We start from the raw sequence: 17,658 nt of genomic DNA, 5'->3' as shown, positions 1-17,658 counted from the left end.
TAACCCTTCCTTACAGGCAGCCAGAGAAGTGTAAGGAGAGGTCTACAACTTTACAGAGTTAAATGTGTGCCCCTGCCGGACCAAAGCCTGATGTACTATATTCTAATGTTAAAGGCATTAATTCCAGAAATGGAAGCATTTAAACTACAGAGCACTACACATTTTCAACCACTTTTTTGGGGGGAGGGGCAGATTTTCCCTTTTAAACTGTCTTTGATTTGGAAAACACAGAACAGACTTCTAAGAGTCTCAGTGAACTTTAACAAGCAGTACCGGTAAGACTAATATTGATAGCCACACACCGCTCCATGTACCTTTTACACACTTTCTCCAGCTCTAGAGGCAGAAATTATTATTCACATTTTATTAGTGAGGACTCTGAGGCACAGAACAATTGAAGAAGTTGCTTAGGCCACACAGCTGTTATAGAAAGGGGTCAGGCAAAGCTCATTCTCTTATTTGGGAGTTAAAATATTATAGGTGGTCTCTGTTTGCAATTAGTTTCCGCCAGCTTGAACCGCTCCGACTGCACTAAAGAACTCTTGCTCCTGCTGGGGCTTGGCGCTCCTGAAAGATAGTTGCTGAGGGCGGAACTTGCAGCTGTCTTGGTGCCCGGTAGGGTTCAGGGGGCAGCGGAGAGCGTGCTGAAGGTTTACTAGGTTACAAAGGGGACAAGGTGGGTGGCAGGGCACAGTTTAGTGCAGGCGCCTAGACAGCTGCGCTCTTATTGGGTCACTGTCTGTGGAGGCCGGACAAGTGGGCGGGGCGCAGCAGAGAGCTCTTGCCGCAGCAGCTGAGCTCCTACAGGCTCATGGGAGGGAGGCGTGGTTTAATGCATCTCAGCCTTAGGGCGGAGAAAATGGGCGGGGCATAGTCGAGTCACGTGTTCCGACTGCCACGCTCTTATTGGACAAAGTGGGAGGCGTGGTTCTGCGATGTCTTCGTCTCCACCCCGGGGCAGAGCTTCGGGGGCGGGGCACAGGTAGGGGCGGGTGATCTGGGCAACCTTCGTGAGTTCCGCGGTGTATAGCGGAGAGTAAAGGAGAGCTTTTGGACTTAGGGTTCAGTACCGCGCCTTTTAGAAACAGGATGGCGGCTTCGGGCGAGGCGCGCCGGGTGCTGGTGTACGGCGGCAGGGGAGCTCTCGGTTCGCGCTGCGTACAGGCCTTCCGGGCTCGCAACTGGGTAAGGCTGCGGGACAGCCGCTGCAAGCAGCAGACACTTGGCAAGGGGGCTCGGGGGTGGGGTGGGGGTGGGGATCGGGCACTGCGGGCCCTGTGCACCCGAGACTAGGCTGCACGCGCGTGCACCGGACTGCACTGGGCCACAGGTGCCCGGTCTTTGCCCTGCAAAGAGCGTAGGGTTTAGGTGTTCCCTAGGCCTCCTCCAGGCCCAGAAGGTCCCGTGTGACTCTAGACGTAGGAAGAGCGGTGTGTGCGAACTGGGAAGGGAAAGGCAGAAGGAAGACTCTGGAATTGGGCTGCCCTAAGTTACTAACCTAGTGACCTTGAATTGAGGCCCGTTAGCCTCGGTTCCTTCTACAATAAAATGACGATAATGTTCCTGTTTACTCTTGGGCCAATCGTGATGAATAAATGAGATAGTAGGTAAAAGCCGTTTAAATGCTAACTGTTCCCGGCACTTCAGCTAATATATTACTCTCGTTGCTATAGCCCTGTTGGAACTGGCATTCGAGGCTCAGCCTCGCAGCTGCTAACATCTTTGCTTAGTAAAGGATATTTCAACTACTTTGCTTAGGCAGGTGTCCAATCCCGGAGGGTGACAAGTGGGCACAGAGCTGATCTTGGCCCCAGCCTCTTAGTAGGGATCAGCCTGGCTCACCATAGGAAACTTCTAGAGTCAGCCCTGGGGCTTAGTGCACCTTCCTGAGAGTTTAGTTAGCACAAGCAGCTTGGGCAAGGGTTCCCCTGGGACCACAGAGAGGGACACAGGATTTTGTTTTGGCTTAAATGTGGTACAAGAATGATACCACTGAGCCAGACGTGGTGGCACTCGCCTTTAATCCCAGCACTCGGGACGCAGAGGCAGGCGGATCACTGTGAGTTCGAGGCCAGCCTGGTCTACAAAACGAGTCCAAGACAGCCAAGGCTAACACAGAGAGACCCTGTCTTGGAAAAAAAAAAAAAGATACCACTATCTGTTAGAACATAGGAAGACTGGCATGTCTTCCACCATCTGCGAAGATGGAGAGCAGAGACCAAGGCAGCAATGAAGGCATGAGGTGTGTCTGCCATGGCTGGGCCCTGTACGCCCACATATCAGCTAGCTTTCCCTGACTCTTAACTTCATTGATCCTCCTGTGCTGTTTGGTTTATATTGTCACATTAACAACCTAGAGTCACCCAGGAAGAAGGAGCCTCAATCGATGAGTTGCTCAGATCAATTTGCCAGTGGCCATGTCTGTGAGAGCTTGTCTTGGTGGATGGTTCATGTGGGAGAGGATTTAGCCCATTATGGGGGGGGGGCACTGTCTAGGTAGCAGCTGAGCATGAGCCAGGGAGCCAGCCAGTGAACATTGTTCCTGGCCTCAGCACTAGATCTGATTTACCCCAAATTCTGTTTCTCTTTCTTTCCTGGTACCCTAGGGAGGGCCAGGGTGGAGCTGACTTTGTCTCAGTATTATTCCCTGTGGTGTGTGATATACAAATAATGAGTGTTGAGTGATGCCGTAATTGCCCCCTAAAGGTAGATACTGACATCTGGTGTCTTCAGTATAAAGGACCCGGGGGTTTCTGAAGTAAAACTCAGCGATGCCAGGAGTGAGCACCGTCCATCACATTTTGTTCTTACTAACCCTGTTAATCATTTACCTGCTTTCTATGGTGAGGAAGATTGTCAGTTTATAGCAGAGCCAGCATTAATACCGGAGTCGGGCATCCACACTGAAGGCCCATCAGTCTCTGCTGCAGAGCAGGGGTCTTCCATAGGGCAGCTGGACAGCCAGCCATCTCTGTAAACCCAAGAGTTGCGAACTGTGAAGGATTTTACATTTTGAAATAGTTTTATAAAATGAAAAGAATAACAGCATGTGGCATCTGTAGTTTATATTTCAGCATCTGGCATTTTCAGGATGGCTCATCCTGTCTCCTGTGGCCTCAGATGTGTCTAGATAAAGGTAGGGCTTGGCTTGAGAGTCCAGCAGGGAAAGGGAAGGATGGTGTTTAGAGCACCAAGAGCTGTGATGAAGTGCGGTGGAAGGGGGACCAACTCTAGTCAGTGGTCCCTGAACGATGTCTGGGAGATCAGTTGGTTTTGTTTACATGTTAAGCATCCAAAAATCCGAAATGCTTCTAAATCCTAAGCTTTTTAAGGGCTGTGTATAATGCCCCAGATAGGAATTTTCATGCCCTAAAACCTGTTGCATGTTTTTAAAATTATTAAAAGTACTATGTAAAGTTACTTTTAGGCTGTGAGTATACACTGTATATGAAATATATGGGTTTTGTGTTTATACTTTAGTCCCACCCCAAAGGTAAGTATATACAAAAATTTCAGTATCCCAGATTGCAAACTGGAAACATTTCTGGTTCCCTGTATTTTTGGTTTAAGGCTTTTCACTCACTTTCTCTTTGCTCCCATTTCTGGGTGTGGCTCTTTAGAGAAAGTAACAGCCCACTGACTCTTAACCCAAAACCAATTTTCTCGCCCCAGTGGGTCGCCAGCATCGACGTGGTGGAGAATGAAGAGGCTAGTGCCAGTGTCGTCGTTAAAATGACAGACTCATTTACGGAGCAGGCTGACCAGGTAATTCTAAAAGATGCCTCAGTGTGACAGGAGACGCCCAGCAGGGCTTTCCCTGGCAGTGTTCTTTGTCTGCCAGTTCCCAAATCCTCTGGAGGAAAACTTAGAAAACTGAAAAACAAAAGGGAAAACAAAGGTAAATTCCAGGATCCAGTTCTGACTGGCGTATTTGGGCAAGTTTCTTGTCTTTACTGTGCACGCTGCGTGTTGATGCTTTTGTATGTCTTATGTTTTAATATTTCATCATTTAAAAATTTTTACCCTTTAGCTTAAATACTTTATCTCACTTTGCTGATGTACAATGTTTTATTTTGTTGATTAGCCATGGCTTACTTAGTTTCTTTTTTCTTTTCTTTTTTTTTTTTTTTTTGCTTTTACTATTTAACAAGAGTAGTGTGGTTAAACATCTTTGTATACCTGATATGTTTCAAAAAGTGAAGTTAATCTAGTTCAAAGCATAAACACTAACTGAACATACCATTTTCAGTTATGAAATCATATGACAATTGTAAAACAGGAAAAACAATACAAATCTAGGGATGAGTAAATACATGCTAAGATCACCTTTCCCCTAAGAACCTGCTACTCCTCAGAAGAAATGGCACTGCCAATTCGATGGATGTCTTAGTGTGAGTATCTTAGCTGTTCCTAAGCAGTCCTGCCTCTGGAGCAGCCCTTCTGACCTGCTGGATCCAGGCGTCTAACTCAATCAACAAGTCTCTGCAGGAAGCACTTCCATTTGCTGAGCCATCCTGCTAGCCACCATATGGGTTTTTGAATATCAAAGTTGGCCCCGCCAGAGACTTGACTATATAGAATGTATCAGCAGGGCAAAATGCCCTATTTTAATCTTAGCTCTGAGATCTCTACTTCCTTCCATCCCATTGTGAATTTCTGAGTCAACTGCATGATACTTGGTTTTGAATTCTGAGGCACCGGAAGAGGAAGTTTAAACCTAGCATGTGTGAAATTGGTCTCCTGGTCAAGAAATTCATCTAGGGGTAAGAGATGCAGAAGTGAGAAGAGAATTCAATCTCCAGAAGACTCTTGGGCAGAAAGCAAAATATTAGAGGTTAGAATTTGGAATTGCCTTACCTTTTGGTAAGAATGAAGCACAGGTGTTAAAAAGTCAGAAGGTCATGGCTAGGGTGGGATGGCATGGATTCTGTGCCTATCCAGATATGGAGAGTGGGTATAACCTCGGCAGTCAGGGTCTAGGTTCTGGCCGGAGAGACTTGGCCTCTGAAAGAAGGGAGGGGCCTCTAGGATTGACCCTGGACATTGAAATTAACCCCATGTATTTGTATTCAGCATGAACTAGCTTTTTTTTTTTTTTTTTTTTTTTTTGCCATTGATCTTTGTTTTTTCCCTTGTGCTTGTGTTTCTCAATGATGTTTCTTTGTTCAGGTGGCTTTGTTTGGGGTGGGGTAGGGCGGCGAGTGGAATGGAACCTTCTCAGATCATGAGTCTATGATTCCTGAAGAAAATATGGAAAGGCACATACCAGAACTTTGCCTGTTTGTCACGAGGCTCTAGTGATTTTCTTAAAGCCCTTTTCCTCCCTTCCTTTATTATCTGATTCCAGGAAGTATTTATGTCCCTGCCTTCTAGAGTGTCCATGCAGAGGCACTACGTTATGAAAGTCATATTGAAGAATTGTTGGCTTTACTATCCAAAATGCGTGGGACTTCTTCCACCTTGTTTCCTGAGCCGCTTGCTAGGTTTGTAGGCTGGCTTAAGAAGAAGAGAGAAAGCAAAGCGTGTTTCTGCTCACCTTCCAGTGTGTGCGTTGTCTTCTCTCTTTTGTTTCAGGTCACTGCTGAGGTTGGGAAACTCCTAGGTGACCAAAAGGTGGATGCGATTCTCTGCGTGGCTGGAGGATGGGCCGGGGGCAATGCCAAATCCAAGTGTGAGTCCTTCTCCTAGTTAATCATCGCTTCTGCTCTGCTCTCTGTCTAGGTGACATGGCTCTGGTATAGCTGACGCCCTAGTCCAGCTGGTTTTCTGTTTGTCCCCTTGGATCCTTGCCACAGCAGTCTCTTCATTTGATTTGTGATGATGGAAGTGGGTAATTTGTAGGGATTGACTGCTCATATGCTCATAGTTCTGCAGGCTGCAAAGTCCAGAGCCAATGGTTGGTGTCTAGTGAGGGTTTTCTTTCAGCGTTATCTCATGGTGGAAGGTGGAAGGTCAAGAGAGCATGAGAGCTAGGGGAGAGGGGGGGAGACTGACGGGGTGACATGTGTTACTGCCTATGCCTTCCGAGTCTCTGGCAGGGCTAGAGGGCTAACGTGGCTCTGAAGCAGTTGTCATTTCAGTGCTCTTTTACAGAGTCTTAAAGGCTCTCGTTAACTTTATCCGTGAAAATGTAAGTCTGTAAAAACTCTCTTTATGGCCGGAGGGTGATTGTTTCATGGATTTTTATCACGAGTAGAAATCAGAATAGGGATAGGAGTTCCTATTATACATCTAATGGCCTTCATAAAGTAAAACCATTTTTGAGGCCATGACAGTCTGGTGAGTCTGTTGACCCCAGATTTATTTGCTAAAAATTTTTGGCTGAGAATTTAGCAGTTAGCAGGTGAGGAAGCTGAGACTCTGGAGACAGCATGGCCTGTGCTTGAATCCATGCCTCTGACCACTGAGCCCCGTGCTAAACTCTGTTAGACCAGTAGGGCCTGGGTGGCTCCCTGTAGTGCAGGCCAGTGTGAGTTGAGCTTGCCTTCTGGGTTCTTCTCTGAAAGTGAGGAGCCCACCTTTATTTTTGTCCCTTTCCCAGCACTCTTTAAAAACTGTGACCTGATGTGGAAGCAGAGTATGTGGACATCGACCATCTCCAGCCACTTGGCCACAAAGCATCTGAAGGAGGGAGGCCTCTTGACCCTGGCTGGGGCCAAAGCTGCCTTGGATGGGACTCCTGGTAAGCCTTCGTCTCCCATGTGTACAGGGTAGATGAGTCTCCTGCTGCAGCTACTGGGTACATCTTGGGTTGAGGCGGTGCAAATCCCTTTGTGCCCTCAGGCACCTTCCCACTGGGTGGATTTGTTGCCTTTTATGCTAGAATCTTCTTATGAGGAACAGTCTTAATCTTGTCCCGGTGAAGTATAGTTACAGGTGGATTTTTAATCACAGTTCTCTGGCCACATTTCTCCCACAGTTCCTTTAATTGTAAACCAGTGACAACATTACCTACAGAGCAACTACAGAGTGGTTGGCCCATAGGCAGTGCCTACCGAAGAGCAGGCCGTACTATATTCACACCAAATAGCAAGTATGATCGTATATATACTTTCCACTTCACACATATTTTAGTTGAATCCTGGCACAGGCAAGATTTTTACCTTTTCGTTTTCTTGGTTAGGAAAGCAAAATTTAGAGAGTTAAATGAATCGTCTATATTTATTTACTATGTAATGAATATATTTTGAATCGAACCCCTGATCATATCTAAATCGTGCACTGTTCTCATTGCACCACGAAGACCCTTTCTTTTATATTTCTTGTTCCCTGTATTTGTTTGCTGGGGCTGCCATGCCGCCACTTGCTCGAATAACAGACACGTTTCTCAGTAAACCTAGAGCTGAGATACCCAAGGCCAGGATGTTGTAGGCTGGTTTTGAGCCTCACTCATTGGTTTGTAGATGGCTGCTTTCTTGCGTGCTACATGGCTATCCCGCTGTGTGTCTGCGTCCTAAGTTCTACCCCTTAGAAGAACCTTGGTCATCCTAGGTGAGGGGTGCACCCTGACAACCTCACTTTAACTTGATTACCACTTTAAAGACCTTGTCTCTAAATACAGAAACTCTCTGAATTGCATACAAATTTAGGGATGGGGTGCATTCTAAGTCATACATTCATTTAGTGTCAAGGCTAAAGGGATTTAAGTAGGGGACACAGAGGGGTGGGCAGTAAGTCTCATCTATACTACCTTGGTTTAGAAAGTATACTTTTTACAGTCTATGTGGTAGAGGTCTTGGGGCGCCTCTTCAGTTTTAATGTAACTCACAGAACCACAAGACTCTTGCTAATTAGTAATTTCTTGCTGCTCATTGCATTTCAGAGAGAGTAAGAGCTAACAGGTCTGTGGCTGTTGCGGTAATTAAAGCTCTGTAAATGTTAGATGTCTGTCCGGTTGGGAGCTGTTTTTTATTAAAGGTGACATAGGGCAGAGGCACTAGAAAGTAAATAGTGAAGTGAGTAATAGGTTGACATTTACAGAACAAAAACCCAGGACTGAAAGACTAATTTTTCTAAAGGACAAAAAGCAAGCTCCCGTTTCCTTTGTTTTATAAGCAGAGATGGTTCCACGTGATACTTGATCTTAGTAATCTTTGGCTCTGCAGCCATCCCGTGCTGTGGTTAGAAGGCACTCACAAGGGACTGTATGATCATGTTATAATTTGGAAGCGAGTGTTCATCATAGTTGTGTGTACTTTTTTAATATTTTGCAAATGCTTTCATATCTGTGCTGTTCTGTTAAATCAAGCCATGGTTGCTGGTTGGTCACTTCTTTTCTCCCAGAGCTTCCCAGCCTTTACAGTTCTGGAACGGAAAGGTTCCTGCTCCCTGTGCTCTGCGGACTTGGTTGTGTTTTAAACCATTGGCTCCCTGCCCCCTAATTAGACAGAGAAGCTGAGGATGGCGAAATAGTCCTCCATGTAACTTCTTGAGACCTTGGCCCTCTTTGGCAATCAGTGTTGTTGCTGAAGCTGGTCAGTGATTGGTTCCTGGCCTGGGCTGTGAATCCCACCTTCCTGGACTTGGGATGCCTCTTTAGCTATTGCATTTGCAGACCATCAGTGACAACATTATCCCTGACTTCACTTAGCTGAGCCTCTGGGAGTTGTGGTAGGAGAGGAAGCTTTAAAGATGTGTTCAAATGGGACACACTGCCATACCACCTCCAGTAGATTCTGTGGCAACACCCCGAACAAGTGCAGCTTCTTATGCATGTTATACCTTGGTAAATTAATTAATTAACTAATTAATTAATTTTTGGTTTTTTGAGGCAGAGTTTCTCTATGTTATCTTGGCCATCCTGGACTCACTTTATGACCAGGCTGGCCTTGAACTCACAGTGATCTTCCTGCCTCTGCCTCCCGAGTGCTAGGATAAAAGCCGTGTGCCACCACACCCAGCTTGGTAAATTTATTTTTAAAGTTTGATATTTTAGGTATTCTGTGTGTATACTTGGTGTTTTTTGACTCAGCAGAGATACCTGGAAAATAGGAAAATGATTGTCCCTTGATTACAGTTGAGAAAAACCTTAGTGATTCTAGGTGGCTGATGTAAGGCCCCCTGGCTGGCAAGTGAGGCTGACAGATGGCAGATTGATTGACTGGTGTGGTGACTATTGATAGTGTGCTGAGGGCCCACACAGCAACAGGGAGCAGGGAGCCTATGCTGCTGCTAAATTACTGTCTAAGCAAATGCCCTGGATGAGTCAAGGGGACAAAACAGGAGAGAAGAGAAGATTCTATCCCTGGAAATGTTCTGTGGAGGAGCTAATGTGATCAGGGGCTTGGAGTTTGATGAATAGAACTTAGGGGGGAAAGTGGATAGCAATATATTTTTTTTTTATTTGTGTGATTTTTGTTTTAGCTTGTTTTAACCAGTGCATGTAGGAAACATTCACATAATCTGAAAGACATACACTAAATAGGGAGACTGCTCAAGTGCCTGGTCCCCGGTCCCTATAGCATCCCCCAGGTACAGTTACAGACTTCAGGCATCCTCTGGAAGCATTCTGTATATGTTCTTGTGTGCATCCATACCACGCCTCTGTTTCCATTCACATATTTTCATATTGGACACAAGTCTTTCTTAGAGAAGGGCTCACCTTGTGTAGCCTGGAATGGACTTGAACTCACACGTCAATTGCTGGGAGCGCAGGTGTGTGCCACAGTGACCACCACAATCATATAAGTAAAAAAAAAATAGATTGAAGACTGCGGAGATGGGGAGATAGGCTTTGTGGGTAAAGGCACTTGCCACCAAGCCTGATGGCCTGAGTTCAATCTTAGGACTCATGTGGTGGAAGGAGAGAAACACTCCCACAAGCTGTCTTCTGATTTCCATACATGTGCTGTGGTGTATGCACATATGCACAGCCCTGCCTCTCTCAATAAGTAAATAAATAAATAAGCAAATATAATTTAAAAAAATGTATTGAATGCCTCTTTTTAAGGCTGGGCATAGTGACTCATGCCAGTAATTCATAGGTGGAGGTGGGATTGCTATAAGTTTGTGGCCAAGCCTACTCTACATAACTGGCTCTTACCTAGCCAGGACTACATAATGAGAACCTATCTTAAAAAAAAAAAAAAAAAAAAAAAACAGCGGTTGGAGAGATGGTTCAGCAGTTAATAGCTCATGATGCTCTTGCAGAGGACCTAAGCTGGATTCCCGGTACTTACAACCATCTCTAACTCCAGCTCCAAGGGGCCTCCAGGGCTCCGTGCCCTCATGTGTGGTGATGGCTGGTAGCGGGGAGGGCTGCTGATTCTCCTTGAATCACAGTGATAAGGAATCGACATGGGTCTTTAGCTGTGACTTTCAGCTCAAATCCTGGGTTTTTACTCTTGGAGTTAGTGAGACACTTTGCATTTCTTCATGCACCCAGCACCGGGTCTGGGGACTCTCGGTCACAGGGGGTTCAATGCTGTACGAAGGTTAAGTGGCTGGAAGCAAGCAATCCCTTTCACGCACGAGCCTTTTATAGGCAGCAGAATGCCGGCAGTGAGCATGAAGATCACAGAGAAACCATGTCACAGTCAGAGCTGTAACAGGCAGCTGTGCCAGAACGCACAGTCTGCTGCTGTGCATGCTGGGTAAGGAAGGGAATGGCCTAATGGGCAGCAGATTCTAGCTCCACAGTGGAAATAACTGAACTCCTGAGGATGCCATGAGTGGTGATGAATAGGAGGGAGAGTGTGGGAAAGCATCTTTCTCTATGCTCCTGGGCAAGCCCTTAGTCAGGCCTGCCCACGCAAAGAAGCCACGCCCTCATCAGCTCAGGAGTCCCTCATACCACCTGCGCCCTTTATGGCCTCCCCGGCTTCTTCCTGGTCTATCTGTTCTTTGGTCCTCATTGCAACCTTCGTCATAGGTTGAGGCGTGAGTTGCAACTTTTGTGTTCACATGGATGACCAAAGCTAGAGAACCTGTGACCACTACAGCCATCAGGAAAGCAGGCTTGAGAGCCCTACTTTTGCAGTGCCCGGTCTAGGATCTTTAGTGCTCCCTCATGCCACCTGAGGAAGAGGAATGGCTAGTGATACCAGTGCCCTTTAAAAACATGCATTCTTGGTAGCTGGCCAGAGGCCACACTCGTGCCCACCTGTCCCGTCACCTTCCTCTGTTTGCTGTTATTTTGGTAGGGCCAGTGAGGGTACCCTGCTGAAGGAGGATGCGGGCACTGCTGTGGCTCAAGTTTGAAGGGAACAAAGAGGCTGGGAGATAGCATCTGACATCAACGTAACCAACTATTGTCTTCACTTTCCCAGGGATGATCGGCTACGGCATGGCCAAGGGTGCTGTCCATCAGCTGTGCCAGAGCCTTGCAGGGAAGAACAGTGGCATGCCACCCGGGGCTGCTGCCATCGCCGTGCTCCCGTGAGTGCCTGGGACCTTGCCCATTGCTGACTGTTTCGTCTGAGAGTCTTGTTCTGTCAGGGCTCTGAGTGTGTGTCACCAAAGGCCCTTAGCTTCTGTCTTAGTGTATTCCTGTTACTGTACCAAATGCCCTAGGCTGGGTGTTTTATAAGCCACAGAACTGTACCGAGCACAGACGTAGAGGCTGGAAGGCCCAAGCTGAGGATGCCAGCAGGGTTGGTGTCTGGTGAGAGCCTGCTCCCAGATGATACCCTCTCTGCTCTTATATGGGAGAAGGGCAAAGGGGCTCCCTCAGGCCCTTCTGTAAGTGTCCTTGTCCATCTATGGGAGCACACCCTGACGTAATTATCTCTTAAGGACCCTACTCCTGCTACACTGTAGGCTGGGTTTCAGCCCAAGAGTCTGGGCTGGGAGGCACGATCAGCCCAAGGCAATACTCTGCCTTGAGGGATGGGTTATTTCCCCCCTCTTTTGTGCTTTCTTTTCTTCCTCACTCTTACATTTAAAGTGTCTATACTATTTTCCTTTATCTGTAGTTTTGTTTTCACATTGCTGTAAAGTCAGTGTGCTTGTGTGTGTGTGTGTGTGTGTGTGTGTGTGTGTGTGTGTGTGTGTGTGTGTGTGTAGCCAGGTATGGGCAGTAGTGAGGGGAAGTTATATAGAAAATTATGAGAATGTATGGAGATGTTTCTGACTGACCAGAAAGCAAATTCCTAGTCAGCTGTTCAGGCAGAGGCGGCCATCTTGGATATGACGTGTTCTTTCTCAGGGGAAGAATTCTAGTCCCAACTGGCTTCCTGTCCTGTAAAGGGCCCCTGGGGTCAGCTCAGGGACTGGCTCACTTTCTAGTCTTCCACTTTGCAAGGGGACTGAGGGGCTCCACGGCTGTTCTGACTGATACCTGAATGTTTGTGCCAATTCTGTATTCTCTTCTGAAAACCCTGAGTTTCTTGGAAGGCAACCATGTCCTTGAAAATAACATTGTACAATTTTGATATTTTGAGGAATGTTATTTCATATAAATCCCTAGAAATGAGTCTGCCACATTTCAGAGAGTATATGGGGACTTAATAAAGCACTCGGCTTAGATAAAGGCTGTATTTGACGTAAAGGTAAAATGTGCCTCTCCCCATTTTGTTCTTGTGTGCCTCAAGTGTGAGTCACAAAGAGCATTATTGGATTCCCCTCAGATGTGATTTTTGTTACTGTGGACAGCTTGCTGCTCTCTGATTATTTTGTCCGCTCTCTCCATGTAAATGTCACACTCAGTGCCAGAGGCTCCCAGTGGTGATGCTGTGTTTGTCTCTTCATGGTCAAGAACCAGACTCCTATTATTACAAAGACAGTGGACAAATGACACACTTATCTCTACATTGCAGGGTTACCCTGGATACCCCGATGAACAGGAAATCAATGCCTGAGGCGGACTTCAGCTCCTGGACACCCTTAGAGTTCCTGGTTGAGTGAGTATCACAGGAGAGGCAGTGACAAAGCAGCCTCCAATCTCTGTTCCCTGCCATCTGGGGACTCTCAGTGATCCTGGCTGAGGTTCTGGGGCTCTGAGGGTCTGAGGCAGCTGGGCGTGGAGAAGAATGGTTACATGGAGGGGTTAGTAACCTTGACACGAGTCCTGACTCCTTTTCTCCTCTCTTTCTAACAAAGCGAGCGTATTTATAAACTGCCCTAGGACACCGACTGTTTACTCGTGAAAGGATAAAACATTGGAACATAATGGAAATGTAGTGCCTGTTAAGCCCTTGACAGTGTCTGACTCATAATGAGTGTTCACTAACCCCCATCTCCTGGATAGAAATTGGTAATGTGTCCAGGAGCAACTCTGAGGTGGGAAGACAGGAGGAAGTCACAGTCACATGTCTCAATCAGTGCCGAGCCCAAATGGGGAGAAGCACATTTTACCTTTCCATCACTTTACAAAATCCTAGTCATCTGATCTGGGACCTGGAGGCAGTTTGAAAGCTCACTTGGAGAAGGCGTTGGTCTTACCTTTTGGTGTTTTTTTTTTTTTATCTCAGTTCTTTAAAGCCTTCTTTAGTAAGTGTGGGTTCCCTGGGCACCTACCACAGCCACGTGCATGGCATGGGATGGCGGTCACAGCCCCCACAGGAGATGACCTTCCCACGGTGCCAGTGTCGTAGCTTTGATTGGTGCAGTGGGTTTTTGCAATTCTGACCTACTGTTAGAACTCATTTAAATTAAACAGAGAGAACTTCAAAGTTCCCACAGAGTGTTAGTTATGTGCTAAGCACTATTCTAAATACTTTGTATTATTTGTGTGTGCACATGTGTGTATTCATGCATGAGTGTATTTGTGTGTGTGTGCGCGCGCATGCATCGGTAGTCAGAGGTGATGGACATTGAGTATCTTCAGCCATTCTCTATTTTTTAAAAATATGTGTTTTATTTTTAGCGTGTATATGTGTTTGTGATTGTGGGTATGTGTCCACGAGTGCAGGTATTGGAAGAGATCTGAGGCTTGAGGTCCCTGGAGCGAGAGTTACAGAGGGCTGTGAGCTGCCTGATGTGCGCACTGGGAACTGAACTTGGGTTCTTTACAAGAGCAGTCTGTACTCTTAACCACTGAGCTCCCTCTGCAGCTCCTCCACCTCACTCTACAGCCCCTCACTGAACCGGAAGCCCACTGTTTTGGCTGTACCGGCTGGCACACACACCAGAGAGGTTCATGTGTTCATCCCCCTTAGCACGGGGATTAAAGGCATGTACAGCTGTGCCGAGCTTTTTTTTTTTTTTTTTTTTAATGTGAGTTCTGGAACTATAATTAGATCCTCATACTTTTATGGCAAGCACTTTACTGACTAAGCCCTCCCACTCCAAGCCCACACCTCCTATTTTTCTATTTAATGCTCATGGAAAATTCTTTTTATTTAAGACCGAGTAACGTGCACAAAGAACAACAAACCTGGGCTCTTACTTAGAAAGTATGGCTGTAGGCCTCTGGGCCTGCTAACCACATGGTAAGCTGGGAGTTTTAAGGCTTGATTGAAAAGAGCAGTTGAGAAAACACCATGTTTTGGCTTGTGATTGCTTCTACATTTCTCTTTGAAGGCCAGTCTTTGTACAGTACTTGAGTGACATATTAACCTAGGATGTAGACTCTGGACCCAACACCGACTGAGGCTCTTGGGCCTGAATTCATGCCCAGTTCCAGACAAGGGCTGTCAGGCACCCTTTTGCTCTAGTAATCAGTTTACCCACTTGAAACTCTCTTGCACACGTTACCGTGGTAAGCGTGCCTTCTCTCTCATCCACTTCACACTGCTGGGGAGGCCGAACATCCCCTAACCCTCCAAATGTCACTTTTGCCTCTCAGAGACACCCAGCTCACCCTGAGAGTATTGCAGGCTGTTTTAGCAGTGCTTTCTGTTTGAGTCTATACACTTTCCCAGCTTGCTCAGTGCCTGGGTGTCTGGCAGCTGACTGTCAAACCTAGTATGCAGGGTTACACATAAGGATCACAGAGCATCCCAGGGACCAAGCACTTTACAGTTAGAGGTCTGAGATGCTGGAACTGGATCCTCGTGTGTAAATGCTTCACTGATAGCAAATGCCATCTGCCTGTTGCTGTTCCTTGTGAATTTTTGAGCCCTTTTCCTCCTTGGGTTTTAAACTTCATAAACAGAGTCTTCCTTCTGTTCCAGGTAGGCTCGTTGTTTTAGGTCCCAATCTATTTTACTATAACAGCTTGCTTTTCATGTCTTGCTTTGGGGGCCCCACACATGTTGGTTAAAATTAAAGGGTGGGTCTTCATTCTCTTTAAACTTGAGAAGGAGTAAAGCCTCAGCTGCCTGCCTTTATCTGTGTGTTCTCACATGCCACTTTAACCAGCCTCACATCAGAAACACTGAAAGTAGTGCTTATGTACTGAGTGCTCGAGACTGCCACCTTGTTATAACAGCTTTTTTGTTACATAGGCGAGTTACTGTCAGTCAGCTGGGGTGATTCGGGGAGTGTATGGGAGAATGTGTGCATTACATGGACATTGCATGCCCTCTTTTTTTAAAGGGTCTTGACTGGCCTCCTGGCGTCATCTAAAATTTGTTTTGTTAAAATCATACTACTGTCTTGTGAAGCATTTGACCAGGTAGAAAAGAGCAAATGTGAAAGCTATGATTACCTTAATCAAGTCAGGCACTGTGCTCTTAGGGGACCTGTGTATATGTCCCTGATGCGTAGTGGCTTTCTCATAGCTCCTCTTAGAAACCATGCTTCTCTCCCAAGGCCTCTAGTATGAAGAGTAGCACATGCCCAGAGTTTTGCTTTAAGAGTGTAAAATATCTCTTCTTATTCTAGAACCTTCCATGACTGGATCACTGGGAACAAACGGCCAAGCTCAGGAAGCCTAATCCAGGTGGTAACCACAGAAGGGAGGACAGAGCTTACTCCAGCGTACTTTTAAGCCTCATCTCAGTGCCTGGGAGGGCCCCTCCCGAAACATCACTAACCTGTCTGTCACCACATCTGGCCCCATGTTTTGTCTATTCCTGTTTGTGGCACGAGATATCCAGTCCTGTTTGTCTCTTACATAGCATTCCTATGCCGTCCTGGGATGCTGTGGTGTGTTTATGGGATGTAAGCAGAGGCCTGTAGTAGCAACTATCAGTGCTGAGGGCCCAGGGAGGTGTATGAGCAGGTCTGCACTACAGCATCCTGGGTTTCTATGGAGACCCCTCTGATAATCCTCCCAGTTTTTGGCATTTGGGGCACTTTGAAGTCCAACTTGATTTCGAGTTCCATGTTGGTGCCATAGATGTAGTTTTTGTGGCCCGAAGTTGAACTGCCTTGAAAATTCTTTTGTGATTTAAGCAAAACCCAGTGGACTCTGTTGTGGATTCCTTCGTGTCCCAGCCTATGCTAAATGTGGAGGAGAGCCACTTGTGTCTGTGGTGTCCTTCCTAATAAACACACTTCGTGTCTTGCGTTGTCTTTTCTCTCAAGTCCTGACTTATACACAGTGGTCCTGGAGGAGGAGGAGCACAAGGGGTTGGATCTTTTCTCCCAGTGACTTAAAAGAGGCCAGAGTTATCAGATGAGCGGTTTCCACGTGGCAACACAGGCTCCCGCCTGTCACGTGCGCATGGCTAGAGGGTGGAATGGCTCTGTGAGGTCAGAAGCAACTCTCCATGTGACTGATTCAGACCCTTCTGGTTAAGGACTTGAGATATAATCAAGTCTGGTTAAATTATAGATGGGGAAACTGAGGCCCAGAGAGATGATCAGCGTCATCATTGCCACTAGGACTTGTATAAGCCATCATCACATGGTCAATTGTAAAGGTCGTTAGTTTGTTTTCTCCTTCCAAGAAATGAAATAGCACCAACCACTTTAAGGTGAGGGCTTCAGCATTTAGGATACAACTCTGGTGTACAGTCGTCACCTCTAGTTCCAAAGTATTTCCTTTGGCAAGACCAAATCCAGGGCTCGTCAGCAGTTCTCAGGGCCATGCTCCCTTTGGCTCTTGGCCACCACCCGTCTTCATCCTGGGTATTTCATACAGAGGCACTCATAACATTTGATGTTTTCTGCCTGGCTCACACATGGCATGGTCTCCATAGTTTTTCTCTCTGGACCATGTATGAGTACATTTCTCTTGGTGATGGGTGAATGATACTCCCTTGTATCAAAAGATATTTTATTCATCCAGCTGACAAGTGGATACACACTTGGCATTTTTCCTTCCAGCCGTTGTGACTAATAATGCAAACATTCATATATAAGTATATGCACATCTGTCTTCGGTCAGTGCAGGCTGTAAGGAGTGACCAGAGCAGAGAGGAAACAAGCTGGTAACTGGCACTGAAGGTATGCAGAGAAGACCAGGGATTGAGTTTGCCAAACCATAGGGAGGAGCTGGAGAGATGGCTTAGTGGTTAAGAGCGCTGACTGCTCTCTTAGAGGACCTGGGTTTTATTCCCAGCACCCACATGGTGCGTCACAACCATCTGTAACTCCAGTTTCAGGGGATCTGACGCCTTCTGTGGGTAGTAGGTGCACATGTGGTACATACATGCCAGTAAAGCACCCATTCACATAAAAGTGAACTTAAAAAAAGTAAAATATAAACTATGTTAGTCCATCTTGTCCTAGTGCAGTGGAAATCTTGGAGGCTGGGTAACTATATAGAAAAAAGGGGATGATGCTGCTCACACTTCAGGAGGTTCAAAGGCCTGCATGTGATGAGGGGCTAAGCTTCAGCACGTCGCCAGTCAGGTGACCCAAATAATATCCACAGGACACCAGACACTG

The 17,658-nt window shown here is 46.5% G+C and overlaps 1 protein-coding gene across 1 annotated transcript; it reads left to right on the top strand.

Annotated features, from left to right (window-relative positions):
- Nucleotides 1–999: 999 nt before the first annotated feature.
- Nucleotides 1,000–16,047, top strand: Qdpr (quinoid dihydropteridine reductase). Its single transcript, XM_051164888.1, has 7 exons — nt 1,000–1,185; nt 3,673–3,765; nt 5,575–5,671; nt 6,542–6,682; nt 11,268–11,376; nt 12,756–12,839; nt 15,706–16,047. Exons 1-7 carry the CDS (start codon nt 1,090–1,092, stop codon nt 15,809–15,811), a joined length of 726 nt encoding a protein of 241 aa, XP_051020845.1. The 5' UTR covers nt 1,000–1,089; the 3' UTR covers nt 15,812–16,047.
- The last annotated feature ends 1,611 nt before the right edge of the window (nt 16,048–17,658 follow it).

Source organism: Acomys russatus, chromosome 22 (genome assembly GCF_903995435.1).
Source record: "Acomys russatus chromosome 22, mAcoRus1.1, whole genome shotgun sequence".
NCBI classification, from domain to species: Eukaryota; Metazoa; Chordata; class Mammalia; order Rodentia; family Muridae; genus Acomys; species Acomys russatus.
This window is presented reverse-complemented; position numbering and strand designations above follow the sequence as displayed.